The sequence below is a fragment of the Taurulus bubalis genome (assembly GCF_910589615.1).
Source record: "Taurulus bubalis genome assembly, chromosome: 13".
Classification (NCBI taxonomy): Eukaryota; Metazoa; Chordata; class Actinopteri; order Perciformes; family Cottidae; genus Taurulus; species Taurulus bubalis.
In genome coordinates this window covers 25,698,085-25,714,889 of record NC_136601.1, presented here as the reverse complement: position 1 = coordinate 25,714,889, position 16,805 = coordinate 25,698,085, and the positions used below count along the sequence as shown (strand labels likewise).

At 49.8% G+C, this 16,805-nt stretch overlaps 1 protein-coding gene across 1 annotated transcript in view; it reads left to right on the top strand.

The window, feature by feature from the left end:
* Positions 1–10,185: 10,185 nt before the first annotated feature.
* The window catches only part of il1rapl2 (interleukin 1 receptor accessory protein-like 2), a gene marked incomplete at both ends in the record, with an annotated part of 321,581 nt that continues 314,961 nt past the window's right edge, over positions 10,186–16,805 (top strand). Inside the window, one exon of the mRNA XM_079228492.1 lies at positions 10,186–10,276. Within this exon, the coding sequence (XP_079084618.1) occupies positions 10,186–10,276 (91 nt within the window). The remainder of the gene's footprint in view (positions 10,277–16,805) is intronic.

The window sequence follows — 16,805 nt, the reverse complement described above, 5'->3', positions numbered from 1 at the left end:
ATTAATATAGAGTAGGGCAGGGAAATGGTGAAGAGTGGATTGTGACAGAAGCACAAAAGGGAAATCTACCCTGAAGGACATCAAGCTGCACGTGAGGACCAACAAAAGCATCTGTGGCCGGGTGGGGCCTCGCACGGGGTCAGGGGGTGAGGGCGACCCGGGGCGCACACATGGGGCTCCACGCGGAAAAGAAGAGGCGAAAAGAAATACCAGCGCGCTTCCCAACAATCCCTTCCTCACGGGAACTCAAAGACCCAGGAATCAGTCGTCTCATCGTGGCTCTTATGAGTCTATTCATGCATTGACCAACTTCCACAGCTGACCTTGAAGTACAGCAGCTGGAGAATACTTCTCATCAGACCTGTCTACTCCGTTCTGCTGTTTTCTCCTCTGCAGCAGAGTCAAGAGCTTCTGGATCGCTGGTTTCAGAAACAGCTGCCGATCTGGCGCTGTAGCGTCTGGACTCTGAAGTTGATGGAGGACGTCGGGAGAGAGCGGAGGGCTCCTTCCAGTTAGCAAGTCAAACATCCCGACAGTGACGAGCAAAGGGGTCAGCTTAAAATATACAGCTGTCAGGACTTTGAAGTGAGTGAGCAGAGCAGAGGGAAAGACCCTCTGGTCCTGGAGAGTTAGTACGAAGGTACCGGACCGGTCCAGACCCCGGCACCTCACTGTGGGCTGGGACACCGTGAACAGAGTAAATGGCTCCACACTTCCTGCTGTCCAAAAGAACAGACTGCTGCTGGGGTAATGGAGTGGGAAATGTTTTCTTGGCTCGCAGTAGAGCCGATTAGCGGTTGTGCTTCACTGCACTCTGGAAGTCCTCAAACAATATTGCTGACCAGGTGGGTCCTCTTTGAACCGTTCTAATGGGAACGTCCAGCCGGCCGACCCGTCAGTGTCCGAAGGATGTCACGGATCTGCTTTCATTCAATGTAGTGCAATGGATTTTACTGAGCAATTACATGCTTTTTACATCACTACACTAGGCGGCTATTCATCTTCTTTCTATAAAGAGAACCGTAGGTAATAGTTTGTTTTTTCAAACTAAGTCTATGGGGACAGCAGTGCATAACACAAGTATACCTGTGATTCAAAGGATGACCTGAGAGATGTGAATAGCGTGACTTTTAGCGTGGGTCCACATCCTGGTACGCATGCAGAGTGTTTTGGGGAGAAAGACGTTGCTCTCTGGAGCAGAGCTTCTTCATGCTCTGGCTGCATCTTCCAAGCGTCGTGTGCAAAGACGACCGTGAAGCTCGGAGAGCAGTTTGCCAAGCGGCCAAAAATGGCGTCCGCCGTTCGTTGCATCTCAATGCGTGCTCATTATATCCATGCCGTCGTGTCCTATCTGGACGTTAGTGACGCCTCACCGCGGCGCTGGACTCTGAGCCGGTTTCTGTGGAAAGAGACGTCAACTACACGATGCCTCCTAGCATAAACATAAATACACTAACTGAGGCGGCAGCTGCTGGAGGGAGAGCGTCAGGAGGTAGTAGACGTCTCCAGTTAATACCTTCATATTTCCCCTCATCATGGAATGCGTTGCAGAAGGTGCCACCGACTGCTTTTACATCGAGAATGAAAGAAATAGAGGCAGGTTCCCAAAAATGTAAATGTTTCTTAAATGAACTCTACGTCACTGTCTCTTAGCTTTTTTTTTTTTTTAACTTGTTCTGTGTTTTTTATGCTGCTGCCTGTCTTGGCCAGGTCTCCCTCGAAAAAGATATGTTTAATCACAATGGGACTCACCTGGTTAAATACAGGTTTAAATAAATAAAAAAATAGAAAATGTTTCAAAAGAGCTAGCGTCGGACGATAGCAACAACTCCCCCGTTGCTCAAGACAGCCTATACTTTAAATATATACTTTAAATATATATATATATATATATATATATATATATATATATATATATATATATATATATATATATATATATATATATATATATATATATATTCAAATTTAGAATATTCATTGACAGCCCAAAAACTAGTGGTTCTGTTATCTGTTTGCCAAAACTCTACCCCCATGTTGGCATTCATTAAAAAAAAGGCAATGAAAGGTGGTTTTAGTAACTGTGAGTCAGTGTAACTAACAGAGGGCCTTCAGCTTGCTGCCATAAAAGGCCTACCAAAGTATTTAAAAAAGCAGAATGCGAGATTAGCAATGGACAGACACAGAGGTGCACACTCACTCACTCACTCACTCACTCACTCACTCACTCACTCACTCACTCACAGACGGACGTACGCATGAAAGCCATGCGCCCTGGAGGGAAGGGAGAACCAGAACCGGGCCTGGGGGACAGACTGTCAGGCCCTGCTGCTGTGAAATGAAAGGTTTTCTAAAAAGGAGTCTGGTGCTGTGATGACACTACCGCCTGTGTCCACAGGGACCGCCAAAACCAACAAACCCAATGGAAGTTCCTCGTCGCAGCGTGAAGAGCAGAGTTTTGTAAATCATCCGCTGACGCAGGTGGAAAGAGTGAAGTGCAACTGATGCAATCCACGTGGTGGTCCTCTGGTGGTCCTCTGTGGTCCTCTGTGCTCCTCTGTGCTCCTCTGTGGTCCTCTGTGGTCCACAGGTGCTCCTCTGTGGTCCTCTGTGGTCCTCTGTGCTCCTCTGTGCTCCTCTGTGGTCCTCTGTGGTCCACAGGTGCTCCTCTGTGGTCCTCTGTGGTCCTCTGTGCTCCTCTGTGCTCCTCTGTGGTCCTCTGTGGTCCACAGGTGCTCCTCTGTGGTCCTCTGTGGTCCTCTGTGCTCCTCTGTGCTCCTCTGTGGTCCTCTGTGGTCCTCAGGTGCTGCTCTGTGGTCCTCTGTGGTCCTCTGTGGTCCTCTGTGGTCCTCAGATGGTTCTCTGGTGGTCCTCTGGTGGTCCTCTGTGGTCCTCTGTGCTCCTCTGTGGTCCTCTGTGGTCCTCTGGTGGTCCTCTGTGGTCCTCTGTGCTCCTCTGGTGGTCCTCTGTGCTCCTCTGTGGTCCTCTGTGGTCCTCTGTGGTCCTCTGTGGTCCTCTGTGCTCCTCTGGTGGTCCTCTGGTGGTCCTCTGTGGTCCTCTGGTGCTCCTCTGGTGGTCCTCTGTGCTCCTCTGTGCTCCTCTGTGCTCCTCTGTGGTCCTCTGTGCTCCTCTGTGGTCCTCAGGTGGTTCTCAGGTGGTCCTCTGTGCTCCTCTGTGGTCCTGCTGTTCCTCTGTGGTCCTCAGGTGCTCCTCTGTGCTCCTCTGTGCTCCTCTGTGGTTCTCTGTGCTCCTCTGTGCTCCTCTGTGGTCCTCAGCTGCTCCGGTGGTCCTGCTGCTCCTCTGTGGTCCTCAGGTGGTTCTCAGGTGGTCCTCTGTGCTCCTCTGTCCTCCTCTGTGGTCCTGGTGCTCCGACCCTGTGTCCGTATCCTGGGCTCAGGGAGACACCGTCCCGTCTCCTTTAAGTTTGGGAAAGCCTGCTCAGTTATAACAGTCTGCTGTGCATACAAGCACAGATGTTCCCCAACTTATTTTGTGAGAGTCTGGTGCTGGTTGTGCAAGATGTAATCAAGGCCCTCGCATTAGGAGAGCCGTGCATAATTGCATGGGGCTGGATGAGCGTGCGCCACATCTCTCAAATTAGGGACGGCAGATGGGAGCGGTCTCACCTTTCACGGCTCGTTTTGCTGCATTCGGATGGATGTAGGGACTTTATTCCACTGAAATGTTCGCTTTGAGCATTGGTGAGTGGCAGATGGCAGCCGGAGAAGCCTGTGCCAGGCGAACCCGTACAGGCTGCTGTTCTTTTATTCCTCCACAGGAAGCGGCTCGTCATCTGTGAGCAGTAAACTACTGTCATATAGATTCTCTCTACACTGGTTGATTATATGAACATGATGCCCTTTTGATTACAATACGGCTGTGCAATCACGCTTAATTCAATAAGGTCTTCACGTCATTAACATGGGTTCTGCTCTACTCGTGTGATTGCTTCATAACGGCACAATCACACGCACTATTTGATGTGCATGTGCACACGGCAGATCACTTTATGGAACTCAAAGTGTGTCCTTTCCCATTTTGGATCCGCCTCAAAATGATCTTTCTGAGAGACATTCTAGTGTGGAGATTAATTGAAGATTTTCACGACGCAATCTTCCACGATAACTATCATAAATTCATGATGGATGAGACGAACAGCTGATTAGCTGTAGCTTCCTCCGTAGCTCAGGCGCTTCTGATGACGCTGTCAAGCGCTGGATGAAGTGTTTTGAGGGGAAATGACTCATATCACGGTCGACATTTGATCCATTCAGGATGATAACAATGTCATTGTTTTATCCCCGTTCATGTCAGCGTAGGCGAACCAGAAGTTAGCCGCTCAAACCAGCAGAGTCTCTCAGCAGTGTGTCGTTACTGTTCATGTGTAATTATATGTAATTACACAACTGTCACATGTCAAGATGTGAATGTAAATGTGTGAATATGAATAATGCATATGTGATTACCTTAGGACATGCAAAGCCATTTTCTGATGTTTCGGATCCTCCACAATAAATCCAAAAATAAATACAACATTGGACAAAAGAAAGCCTGTAAATTGAGCATCATACATACATATGTACATTGTCCTAATCATCAACATCAATCGACGTAAAACAAAATCCACTTTGTAAAAAAAGTTTTACCCAAATTGTCCTGCACCACATACAGGAGAGAGACAGCTAACACTGGCAGAGTGTTGCCAACTACTTGGAATGAGGAACATAAAGTTTCTGTCATCACATCAACCTCTTGTGCAAACTGAGGAACTGAAGACGATGCAGACACACCAATAAACTCACTCTGGTAAACTCTGTATTTAAAGAAACAACAACAACAACCAACGTAAACAGTCAACATGTGGTCTCTGGGGCTGTTTTCATCTCTGCACGTCAGAAACAGAAAGTCCAATTGTGTTTTGGGGATTGTGTAGAAATATGCTGTGTCCTGAAACAGCCTTTTTTTTTTTTAAACAATTCCTTCTGATCAGAGAATCATGGAAGTATTTAGAAGCAGTAAACGGAGCTCACTGCGTGGACATCAGGAGGGCGGGACACCGGACTCGAACCGCCGACACCTCCCTCCTGCAGAGATTAAAAGGACACGCATCAAATCCTTCATAAGGATGACGAGGCGGCTTATGTTTCCATGTAAAACAGACGGCCTCTGTAACCAAAACAGCATGACTCATGCAGCGAGAGACAGATAGCGAGACAGAGTCTGGCTGCAGGCCGTCTTTAATATTGGATGTGTGGCTGAAGCGGCCTAATGGCTTAACACTGGTCTGCTTGGGACCAGAATAGCTTGCTATCAGTGTGTGAGCGTGTGTGTGTGTGTGTGTGTGAGTGTGTGTGTGTGTTCAAGCTGCAAGTGTTTGGCTAAAATCTGCATATTGTTTGGAATTGTCGTTTGGACTTTGAAGGCAACGTGTTTATTTTCACGACTCTTCACAACTTCTCAGGTCATGTTGTACATGTCCGCCCCTTTAAACCACACGTTTGTGATCACGTCCCTAAAATAAGTGCATTTTGTGTCTGCACAGCTGCACCGTCCCGAGTGTGAGTAATGACGTGTGGATTATTATTATTAACTCTCTGGGACCCGGCTGACATCTCCTGTGCTCTGGTCATGGTTTCACTATCAGAGACAGACAGACAGCAACGGAGAGGATGAAAGATATGGGGGGGCTCTAATAGTGTTTGTTCTGTCCTGTGTGTGTGTGTGTGTGTGTGTGTGTGTGTGTAGGTGTGTGTGTGTGTGTGTGTGTGTGTGTGTGTGTGTGCACTGAACCCACTCACATGCCCTTCCACCCAAAACTGACGTCCATTTTTAATTTTTTTGTCTTTCTCCCTCTTTCTTTCTCTGCGTTTGGTATAATTATTACGAAGGTTATTAAAGTTTAATTTAAACACCCTAAAATACTCTTAACCCTCACACACACACACACACACACACACACACACACACACACACACACACACACACACACACACACACACACACGCTAGCCCATGCTGGCATTCTCTGTGGATCAAACATCAAACGAGCTGGGGGGAGAGATAAGGAGAGCCCAGTGTCTGGTGATGAGGTCTAGATGTGAGAGCGAGGAGGACAGCGGCTCTATGAGCGCGCCGCTGTGAGAGAAGGGGGGTTCAATGTGCGTGGGAAAACACGAGTGTGTTTGCGTGAGCGATGAGGGAACTGTAGTATCTCAAGGTGAAGGTGAACCAGGCAGAATGCTACAGGGTCACCTGAAGTGAACTTACACTTTCAGCATAAGGTGACCATATAACCTCCACGGCAGAAAGAAAACGCTCGGACCTTCAAGTGTTCATAGAAGCGCTGCATTAGCATAAGCGTTTATCGTCGGTCCTGAAGGTGGGAGAAGTAACAGCTGTGCTCATAATCAATACTTGCTTCCATAAAATCCCCTCCTTGATGCTTTTTGTATCAGTAAAGTAGGATATGTTTCTTCCTACTGCACAGAAAACTGTAGGTTATGGATAGAAGGAGAAGAAAAGACATATAAAGACACTAATTCAATCTGTGATCGTGTGTTTGGTCGGGGAGATTATAGGCCGGAGTTGAATATAATATTAAAAGGTGCTCAGGTTGTCTTCACCAATGAGAAGCCATGGTTCCCGCCTCACTTCCTGCTTGTGTCCGCTGTGTATCTCGAAGGCAACCAGAAACCGACTCTTGAAGGAATGCAGAACGTGACGTTTTTCAACATGATGAACGTCAATGCTAGCTCTGAAAATAAGTGGAATATTTCTATTTACATCATCGAAATTATGGCAAAATAAACTGGACATTTGAGTGAATGTGGAAAACTGTGTCTCACATTTAGCTTAAGACCATGACAACCATGGAGAAACCAGGAAGTCTGGTCACAGCATCATAGCACTGAAGCTAGCTTGTTAGCACTTTGGCTGTGCTGCACTACAGGCTACTAAGTGGGCTAGTTAGCCGGGCATGCTAACGTCTACAGATTGTGTAAGAGCAGACAAACACTTGAAACTTGTTTATATTTATTTTATTTTTGAGTAAGATATGTACATACAATAAAGCACTTTTCATTAAAACAATGTCACATCTCACTATTTGGACTCGTTAGCGGCTTAATAGCATATCTATCTTTATCTGGACCACATCATGCTAACATACATGTTTGTGGTTTAGACACGTGTCACAAACCCTCCACCTGAACCTCTTTGCTTTTGGGCAAAACCATCACTGCAGAGTGCAAGAACACACACACACACACACACACACACACACACACACACACACACACACACACACACACACACACACACACACACACACAAAGACACAGCCTCTAGCAGTTGCATTAGGCCTCGCTGTTTCAGACTAAAAGGGTCAGATAGTAGATAAAAAAAACACCTCATACCCTCTTCTTTCTCTTCAATTATATGTGTGTGTGTGTGTGTGTGTGTGTGTGTGTGTGTGTGTGTGTGTGTGTGTGTGTGTGTGTGTGTGTGTGTGTGTGTGTGTGTGTGTGTGTTTGTGTGTGCAGTAAAAGTCGTGTTTGCCTACTTTTTGGGATTTAGTCTTTCATTACATCTTTCTTGAGGAAAACTGTAAAAGAGTTTGGAAACATGTGAACGCGATGAAATGGAGAGCTGACGATCATGATGTGGACAGTATCTCATATTCCATGTCCCGTTGGAGGCCACGCGCTCTCTTCGCTTTAGGAAGAGTTTCCTCCAGCGAGACGCTGCAGCCTGCAGCTGACCGTCGGGTGGAGGAGGCGAGGGAACAGATACATTTCGGTTTGACGGAGCATCCTATTCCTATTTCTAGGTGTTTACGTCTCAAAGAAATAAATAAAATACAAGGTCTTGATGCTCACCTCCATTGGCGCACCTCTTTCGACTTTCTGTTTTGACTTTTCCAAAAGTAAACCCTTCCTCCCACGTGGGACTGACTCACGCCGCCCGTCAGACCGCCTGCATCACGTCTTCACCTGCAGCCAACAGCTCACAGTAGCTTCCTACTCCAGCTCAACCTGACCCGGCGCCGCCCGTCTTCCTCCTCTGAGGCCGGGGGGCCGGGGGCCCGGGAGGCCGGGGGGCCGGGGGACCGGGAGGCCGGGGGGCCGGGGGGCCGGGGGGCCGGGAGTCTGGGGGGCCGGGGGGCCGGGAGGCCGGGAGGCTGGCGGGCCGGGGGGCCGGGGGGCCGGGAGTCCGGGGGGGCAGGGGGCCGGGGGGCCGGGGGGCTGGGGGGCCAGGGGGCCGGGGGGCTGGGGGGCTGGGGGGCCGGGGGGCTGGGGGGCTGGGGGGCTGGGGGGCCGGCGGAGGCAAACCCAAGCCAGACTTAAACCTGCAGACTCAGGTCTAAGTCTGGGCGAGCCCCACAAGAGTCCTGACATTTTGTGCTTTGTATCATCCGTAAAACCCAGAAATGCTTTTTTGGAACAGTGTTTTTCTCTTCAATGGGATCTTTGTTGTCTCATAAAACTTTATTTTATTTTATATCGGCTCAGAAATGACTTTAAGAACTCCTGAATGCACCGTGATGAGAAACACAACCTTTCTATGAGGTGAGCTTAATCCATTCCATTTAGCGGCTTCGGTTTCATGCTGCTGGTGTCACACACACACAGACACACACACACACACACACACACACAGACACGCTACATACTTGTAGACATGATTCTAAAGTGAGGAGGATGCTTCCTGACTCCTCGTGACCTCGTGACCTTGTGACCTCGTGTCGTACAGTGTTCTTCGTCACATTATCGCTCTTACAGCTTTGTTCTTCGGATCCATTTGGTCCCAGCTTCAGACCCCCATCCGAGGCCCAGGTTCAAAGGTGTATCTCCATGGCACCTCGTCTGCAACGTACGAGCTTCATCATCATCCTCCATCATCATCATCAGCCACCACGCTGTTCATGGGAATCAAATGATTTCAATCAGCAGTCAATGGAGTGTGTGTGTGTGTGTGTGTGTGTGTGTGTGTGTGTGTGTGTGTGTGTGTGTGTGTGTGCCTGCCCCAAAGCTTCTGTGGCCTTTGTATTCACAGCCTGCGGTCAAATCTAATTTAGTTCCTGTATTTTGAATTCAATCAAGATCTTTTCATAACCTCACCAAACCTGTGCTTCGGATCAATATTAATGCTTGTTTTTATTTTCCTGCTGTTCCCGCTGACATAGTTGTAATAAAGTGTTTTGTTTTTTACCGTATTTTACAGCATATCGGCCCACAGTGCCCTATTGTTGTTTTCTTTTCATTGGTAGCTTATGAACACTGAGACGCACGGATTTGAAAAACAAAATCCAAACAAGACTGAAACCAAACATTGAGTTCACTGAATCATATTTGTTCCCAGCTTTGCTCCAATGGACACAAAGCAAACACACAGTGGGGTCTTCACAGTACACACAGTGGGGGCTTCACAGTATTGTAAATATTACCTTGTGCAACCAGGTTGGGTCAACAGAGGAGATGTAACGCTGGGGTTATGAAAGGCTCATCATACTCCTCTTCTGTAACACCACTAAACACATGCTTTCTACTTAAACTAGTCCACTGTGTATCGGCCATCATCCCCACCAGGCTCTGTCAGGCCGATCGCAACCAAAGGGCACAACGGCCTTGTTGCAAGATACAAAATAAAAGCACTCTTTTCACTCCACTTCCGTTCTAAATGAATCCTGTCGAGACTAGAAAAGGCTTCAGTCCATAAGTCCCATTTATAGTCATCTACAGGCATCCATCTACAGGCATCTATTTACAAAGAAATGTACAGGCGGAAATAAAAACCTTATACTTTAGTGTGTTCAAACTCACATAACTCAGTGTCAGCAGCACTTAAAGTGATTCTGACTATTGAGGGAAAAAAGCTTCAGAGTGTTACCTTTCAAAAGAGACCAAGACCATGCATTTACTCTAATAGTTCAAGGCAAATTTTACAGGAATGCTAAGAGTTTAAATGAATCCTGGCTAACGGGCATTCTGGGAAAATGGAGCCCAAATCTCTCGGCTGGGCGGCACTGACGGGTTCGAATCAGAGTTTGGATAAACTTAGTCGTGGCTTCTCCGGTCCTGGCAGCAGACCTGTGAACGCACCACGCTGTGATGCTCGGGGTCAGTGTGTCTCTAACGCTCCTCCACTGTGTCCCGTTGTCCAAAAGGTGCCAGCGGAGACTAGAGAGATGAAGGCTCTATCCCTCCTCTTCCTCCTCCTCCTCCTCCTGGCCTCGGGGGCCTGCGACGGCGTGAAGTACATCTCCAAGAGGAACTCAGGTAGGACCAGCCGCCTCGGTGTTGTTGTCTGTGGGCCCAAAACCAGCTTGAGGGTTCCCAGGCTTTGTCTCTTTTCAAGAGGATGTTTGTCTCTCACCGATATCTTTGTGGTTTTGTTTGCTGTTGTTTTGTTTCACCATCATCTACTCTCATTGCGAAACACTCTCCAGTCTCCCCTGGAATACAGCGATAAAATGTCTCTTCTTCCACCATTATTGATGTAGAATCCATGACCTCTCTCCTCCCCATCATCTCTCTGGTCCTGTCTGATGCGGTACCTCATGGAGGTTCCTCTGCTCCATCTGGCTCTTTCTTCTCCACCCTCACCCCTTAACCCTCCCGCCTCTCTGGTTTCGTTCCGATCGGCCCGGCTGCTGCTGCTGGGCTCGTCTGGGTATCGGCGGCCGGCCGGTGGTCTTTTGTTCTGGATGGATTTGTTGGGGAGCGTTAGCCGGGCTGTCACATCCGGTATGGAAGCTGTCGATACCGCTTTGTGAGCTCTGCATTCCAGCTCTGTTTACAGCTACAGTAGAGGTTCTGTCATTATGAATATTACCAACAACATTCGTAATCGTATTGCCATAAAGCCGGCCAATTACTGAAAGTGACAAAGAAACACAGAAAATGACTTACCGACTTTTGAGCCAACTCAGGACATCTAATTACACCGATCCGGTTAGAATTGATTCCCCTGTAATGTAATCCTGTCTCAGTGTTGTGCCTGTAAGTGACAGCGTGTGTCCTGGTGGTTTGATCGAGGGAATAACAATTCGTTAAAGATCCTTTTGGTCATTGCACACGCAGCATGGGAGGATGATAAAATAACAACCTTATGAGCATGAAAGGGTTGAACATGTTGTGTTCTCTGTTTGCGTGTTGCTACTAAAGATGGTATCCTATATGAACAACGGTTAGCATAGTTTAGGTGGCGACTGGTTTTGAGGTGGGCGGGGCTTAGTTGTCATGTACTCCTGACCACCAATCAGGATTCAGCAACATTTGAATTTGGTGGGTTTAGTTTTTACAATTTTGAAAAGAAAAACATGTTTTATAGTTTGTGGCGAGAGTTAGATGAGAAGATTGTGGGTCTTAGTGGTAAATATGAAGCTACCAGCAGCAGCTGGCTAGCTTAGCTTAGCATAAAGACTGGTTTAAACGGTTAGTCTCTTTTGGGCCTGGTAGAGTTGAGCAACCTATGGAGTCACTCTCCAGAAAGTGGAGATTTTTACTTTTGGTTTTGTACAAATGAATTAAACAATATAAAATGTGTTAGTTAGTGAGTTTAATTTGTATTTAGTATGGATTCAGTTACCTGTGGAGAGAACCAGGTTCTCTGTTTCCCCACTGTTAGCAGTCTTTGTGCTATGCTAAGCTAACTAGCAACTGACTCGTTGACATATTTACTGAACAGACATGAATGTGATACCAATCTTCTTACCCGACAGGCAAGGAAGTGAATAAGCTTATTCCTAAATACCGTAAAAGTTGGGATAAAAGCCGCCACTACCTTCGGTCAGTGTCCCCGTTTGCTCCCCGCTGTAGCCAGCTAGCGCTCATGCTAGCGCTCCAGTAGTTCCCCGCTAACTTCCGCTACCTCTCCGCAACTTCCACAACTTCCGCTAGCTCCCCGACAACCACCGAAGGTAGCGGGACCAGCCCAGGCTCGACACCCGACTTGGGCAGAGGGGACGCGGGCAGTAGCAGCAGCAGCGGCCATGGGGGAGCTAGCAGCAGCGCTAGCTTGCTACAGCGGGGACACTGACCGGAGGTAGGAGCCCGCCTTTTACGGTAGTCAAGCTGTACCTTTCATAGAAACTGCCTGACGATGTCTTTTTCTTTTATGTGAGTGTTATTCATTCAGTTGTGAATATTTAATTTTACACACAGACAATATAAATGGGCCTTTATGGCAAAAAGGGAACCTATCAGAGCCCATTGAAGATCAGTAGTAAGACTTCTTATGTAAGATACAGAACAAGTAGTACGAGATTCTGTCCTCGAAGTGTAGGTCAAAGGTCACGCTCGTCCACTGAACATGAGCCGCTGCAGCTGGCAGAGATTTAGCGATGTGCTTGAGAGGAACTTTCCAAAAAAAGTCTCCCCGGCTGTCCCGACACACACCGTCCTCACACACCCGTCCTCACACACTGTCCTCGCACACCGTCCTCACACACCGTCCTCACACACCCGTCCTCACACACCGTCCTCACACACCCGTCCTCACACACCGTCCTCACACACCCGTCCTCACACACTGTCCTCGCACACTGTCCTCGCACACCGTCCTCACACACCGTCCTCACACACCGTCCTCACACACCGTCCTCACACACCGTCCTCACACACCGTCCTCACACACCCGTCCTCACACACTGTCCTCACACACCCGTCCTCACACACCGTCCTCACACACCCGTCCTCACACACCGTCCTCACACACCCGTCCTCACACACCCGTCCTCACACACCGTCCTCACACACCGTCCTCACACACCCGTCCTCACACACCGTCCTCACACACCCGTCCTCACACACCGTCCTCACACACCCGTCCTCACACACTGTCCTCGCACACTGTCCTCGCACACCGTCCTCACACACCGTCCTCACACACCCGTCCTCACACACCGTCCTCACACACCGTCCTCACACACCGTCCTCACACACCGTCCTCACACACCCGTCCTCACACACTGTCCTCACACACCCGTCCTCACACACCGTCCTCACAAAACCGTCCTCACAAAACCGTCCTCACACACTGTCCTCACACACCCGTCCTCACACACCGTCCTCACAAAACCGTCCTCACAAAACCGTCCTCACACGCCGTCCTCACACACCGTCCTCACACACCGTCCTCACACACCGTCCTCGCACACCGTCCTCACAAACCCGTCCTCGTACACCGTCCTCACACACCCGTCCTCGTACACCGTCCTCACACACCGTCCTCACAAACCCGTCCTCGTACACCGTCCTCGCACACCGTCCTCACAAACCCGTCCTCGTACACCGTCCTCACAAACCCGTCCTCGTACACCGTCCTCACACACCCGTCCTCGTACACCGTCCTCACACACCGTCCTCACAAACCCGTCCTCGCACACCGTCCTCACAAACCCGTCGTCGTACACCGTCCTCACACACCCGTCCTCGTACACCGTCCTCACACACCCGTCCTCGTACACCGTCCTCACACACCCGTCCTCGTACACCGTCCTCACACACCGTCCTCACACACCGTCCTCGCACACCGTCCTCACACACCGTCCTCACACACCGTCCTCACACACCGTCCTCACACACCGTCTTCACAAACCCGTCCTCGCACACCGTCCTCACACACCGTCTTCACAAACCCGTCCTCGCACACCGTCCTCACACACCGTCTTCACAAACCCGTCCTCACACACCGTCCTCGCACACCGTCCTCGCACACCGTCCTCGCACACCGTCCTCGCACACCGTCCTCACACACCGTCCTCACAAACCGTCCTCACACACCGTCCTCACAAAACCGTCCTCACACACCGTCCTCACACACCGTCCTCACACACCCGTCCTCACACACCGTCCTCACACACCGTCCTCACACACCCGTCCTCACACACCGTCCTCACACACCCGTCCTCACACACCGTCCTCACAAAACCGTCCTCACACACCGTCCTCACACACCGTCCTCACACACCGTCCTCACACACCCGTCCTCACACACCGTCCTCACACACCGTCCTCACACACCCGTCCTCACACACCGTCCTCACACACCCGTCCTCACACACCGTCCTCACAAAACCGTCCTCACAAAACCGTCCTCACACACCGTCCTCACACACCGTCCTCACACACCGTCCTCACACACCGTCCTCACACACCGTCCTCGCACACGTCCTCACAAACCCGTCCTCGTACACCGTCCTCACACACCCGTCCTCGTACACCGTCCTCACACACCGTCCTCACAAACCCGTCCTCGCACACCGTCCTCACAAACCCGTCCTCGTACACCGTCCTCACACACCCGTCCTCGTACACCGTCCTCACAAACCCGTCCTCGTACACCGTCCTCACACACCCGTCCTCGTACACCGTCCTCACACACCCGTCCTCGTACACCGTCCTCACACACCCGTCCTCACACACCGTCCTCACACACCGTCCTCACACACCGTCCTCACACACCGTCCTCACAAACCCGTCCTCACACACCCGTCCTCACACACCGTCCTCACACACCGTCCTCACACACCCGTCCTCACACACCGTCCTCGCACACCGTCCTCGCACACCGTCCTCGCCGTGCGTCTCCTGCTGCAGACCTCATCTCATCGCAGCAGAGCGGTGACTCATCTCAATCAGACGGAGAGACAGCAGCACAGTTTACCGCTTTGTGTCGGGGCAAATCCGTCTTTTGTGAAGCTCGGGGTTTCAGAGCTTCGCCGCGCCGCTCGCTCGTCTTCTCCTCTCTCTCCTCCGTCATCTCCTCTCTCGCCCTGCCGGCTGTGTGGGAGAGCAGGTGGGAGTTTTTGTTTGCTATTCGCTTGTATGTGGACGCGCACGTACGCTGGCAGGATACCTGCATGTGTGAATATCATGTCAGATTGAACAGTGTGTGTGTGTGTGTGTGTGTGTGTGTGTGTGTGTGTGTATGTGTGTGTGTGTGTGTGTGTGTGTGTGTGTGTGTGTGTGCGTGTGTGTGTGTGTGTGTGTGTGTGTGTGTGTGTGTGTGTGTGTGTGTGGGCGCTGTATATGTCCAGGTTTTAAGTGTGTGTGTGTGTGTGTAAAAACTAAGTGTGCTTCAGTGTATGCTCACTGAATGTGTGCACTCCTTCTGTGTGTGTGTGTGTGTGTGTGTGTGTGTGTGTGTGTGTGGGGGGGGGAGAGAGGTGTGCACAGAGCAATTATGTGATCAGAGCAGAGCCAAGCGGACATTTATGTGGGCGACCGCTACAGTCGGCCAAAGATAGGCTGATAGATCTCTTCTCTCCCTCGCTGCTCGTGTGTGTGTGTGTGTGTGTGTGTGTGTGTGTGTGTGTCTGTGTGTGTGTGTGTTGCTGGACACCATATGGATAGGAACTAGCGTTTCCCTTTGTCGGTCTCCCCGCTGTGCTTTGATGTAGCACCCACTGCAGCAAAGAGAGACGCCGGGCGGTCGGTGAGGAGACGGAGCATTTCATACAGATCAACACTAACATAGCAAACAAGTGTGAGAACAAACACACAACACAAGGCCCTGTGTCCAATCCTCACATCCGAGGTCAGGCGCCTTGCTCAAGGACACTTCAGCAGGGAGGATGCTTTCCTCCTCCTGCTGCTCACCCTGAAGCCACCTGATACTCCAGCATAGGACGACTGCAGCGTGAGGCAACGTCCATGAGTGCTGAGTGGGCATCTTTCAGCTGCATCATGGAGGACGCATGTTGCACCGTGTGCACGCACACAGCTGCTTGCAGGACGCAATGCAACGGGAAGCAATGCAACATGCATGTCAATAATGCATCATACCTCCTGCTGTGATGTCCTGCCAAAAGTTGCTCCTCGTCTTTTGCATGTTTTCCTCAGAAAGGCAGCAACGCGAGTCAATTTACGCTCGTTGCGATCTTTTCAAAATAAAAGTCCATCAGGTTCAGATATCTACTGATTTAGGTTTAGCGAAATATAATTGTTTGGCTTAATTAAGACAAAACATAGACATGAACTTTTCCTTCTACTGGGGGTGTCTGAAAGGTCGTTCCTGATTCCCTGGATAACATACAAAACAACGCCCTGGTATATCTACAGTATGATTTACGCCACATTATTTCTCATAGGCGTCACAAATGAAGGATGAAACCTGCAGTTGGTACAACTACAAAGTAACTCCAGAGAAGCTTTGAATGGAATTGGTTCATTACTCGTTCTTCTCCTCCTCTCCACACCTCCGTGTGCTGATCTCTCCATTGCAGAGTCACTTTGCTGCTGCAATTGGTTGGAAATATTCCAGCGTTTTGGCTCCAGCTCCTCAGTCGTGTCCTTATCCCATCACACCATTCAATTCAAGGATATATATTTTTGTGAAAAATGGTAGAAGTTGGGCATGTTAAAGTTTCACATCGTCCTCCAAACACAGCTGCTTCTCTCTGTGCGTGCTGCATACGCATCGGACCAACGGCTGTGATCATGAAGGAGAAGTTTAGCGGACGCGTCCTCCCTCCTCCTCCTCCTCCTCCTCCTCCTCCTCCTCCTCCTCCTCCTCCTCCTCATCCCTCCATCCGTCTCCGCTCGTCTCAGTCAAGGCCAGATCTTAACGGCGTCCGCGCTCCAGACAGAACCGATAGATTATGTGAGATGGCGAGCAGGAAGATAACGCTGACTCTTATCTCCATCTCTGCTGGGCTGATACGGCAAGAGGGGAGGGACAAAACACATCAGACAAAGCCTGAGGACGGCCATCCGTCTATGTTGTGTGTTCCTCAATACTCAGGAAGGAGATGCATTTCTATAACTGTATTTATTTTAGTCTCTTTAAGCTGATTCACATCCA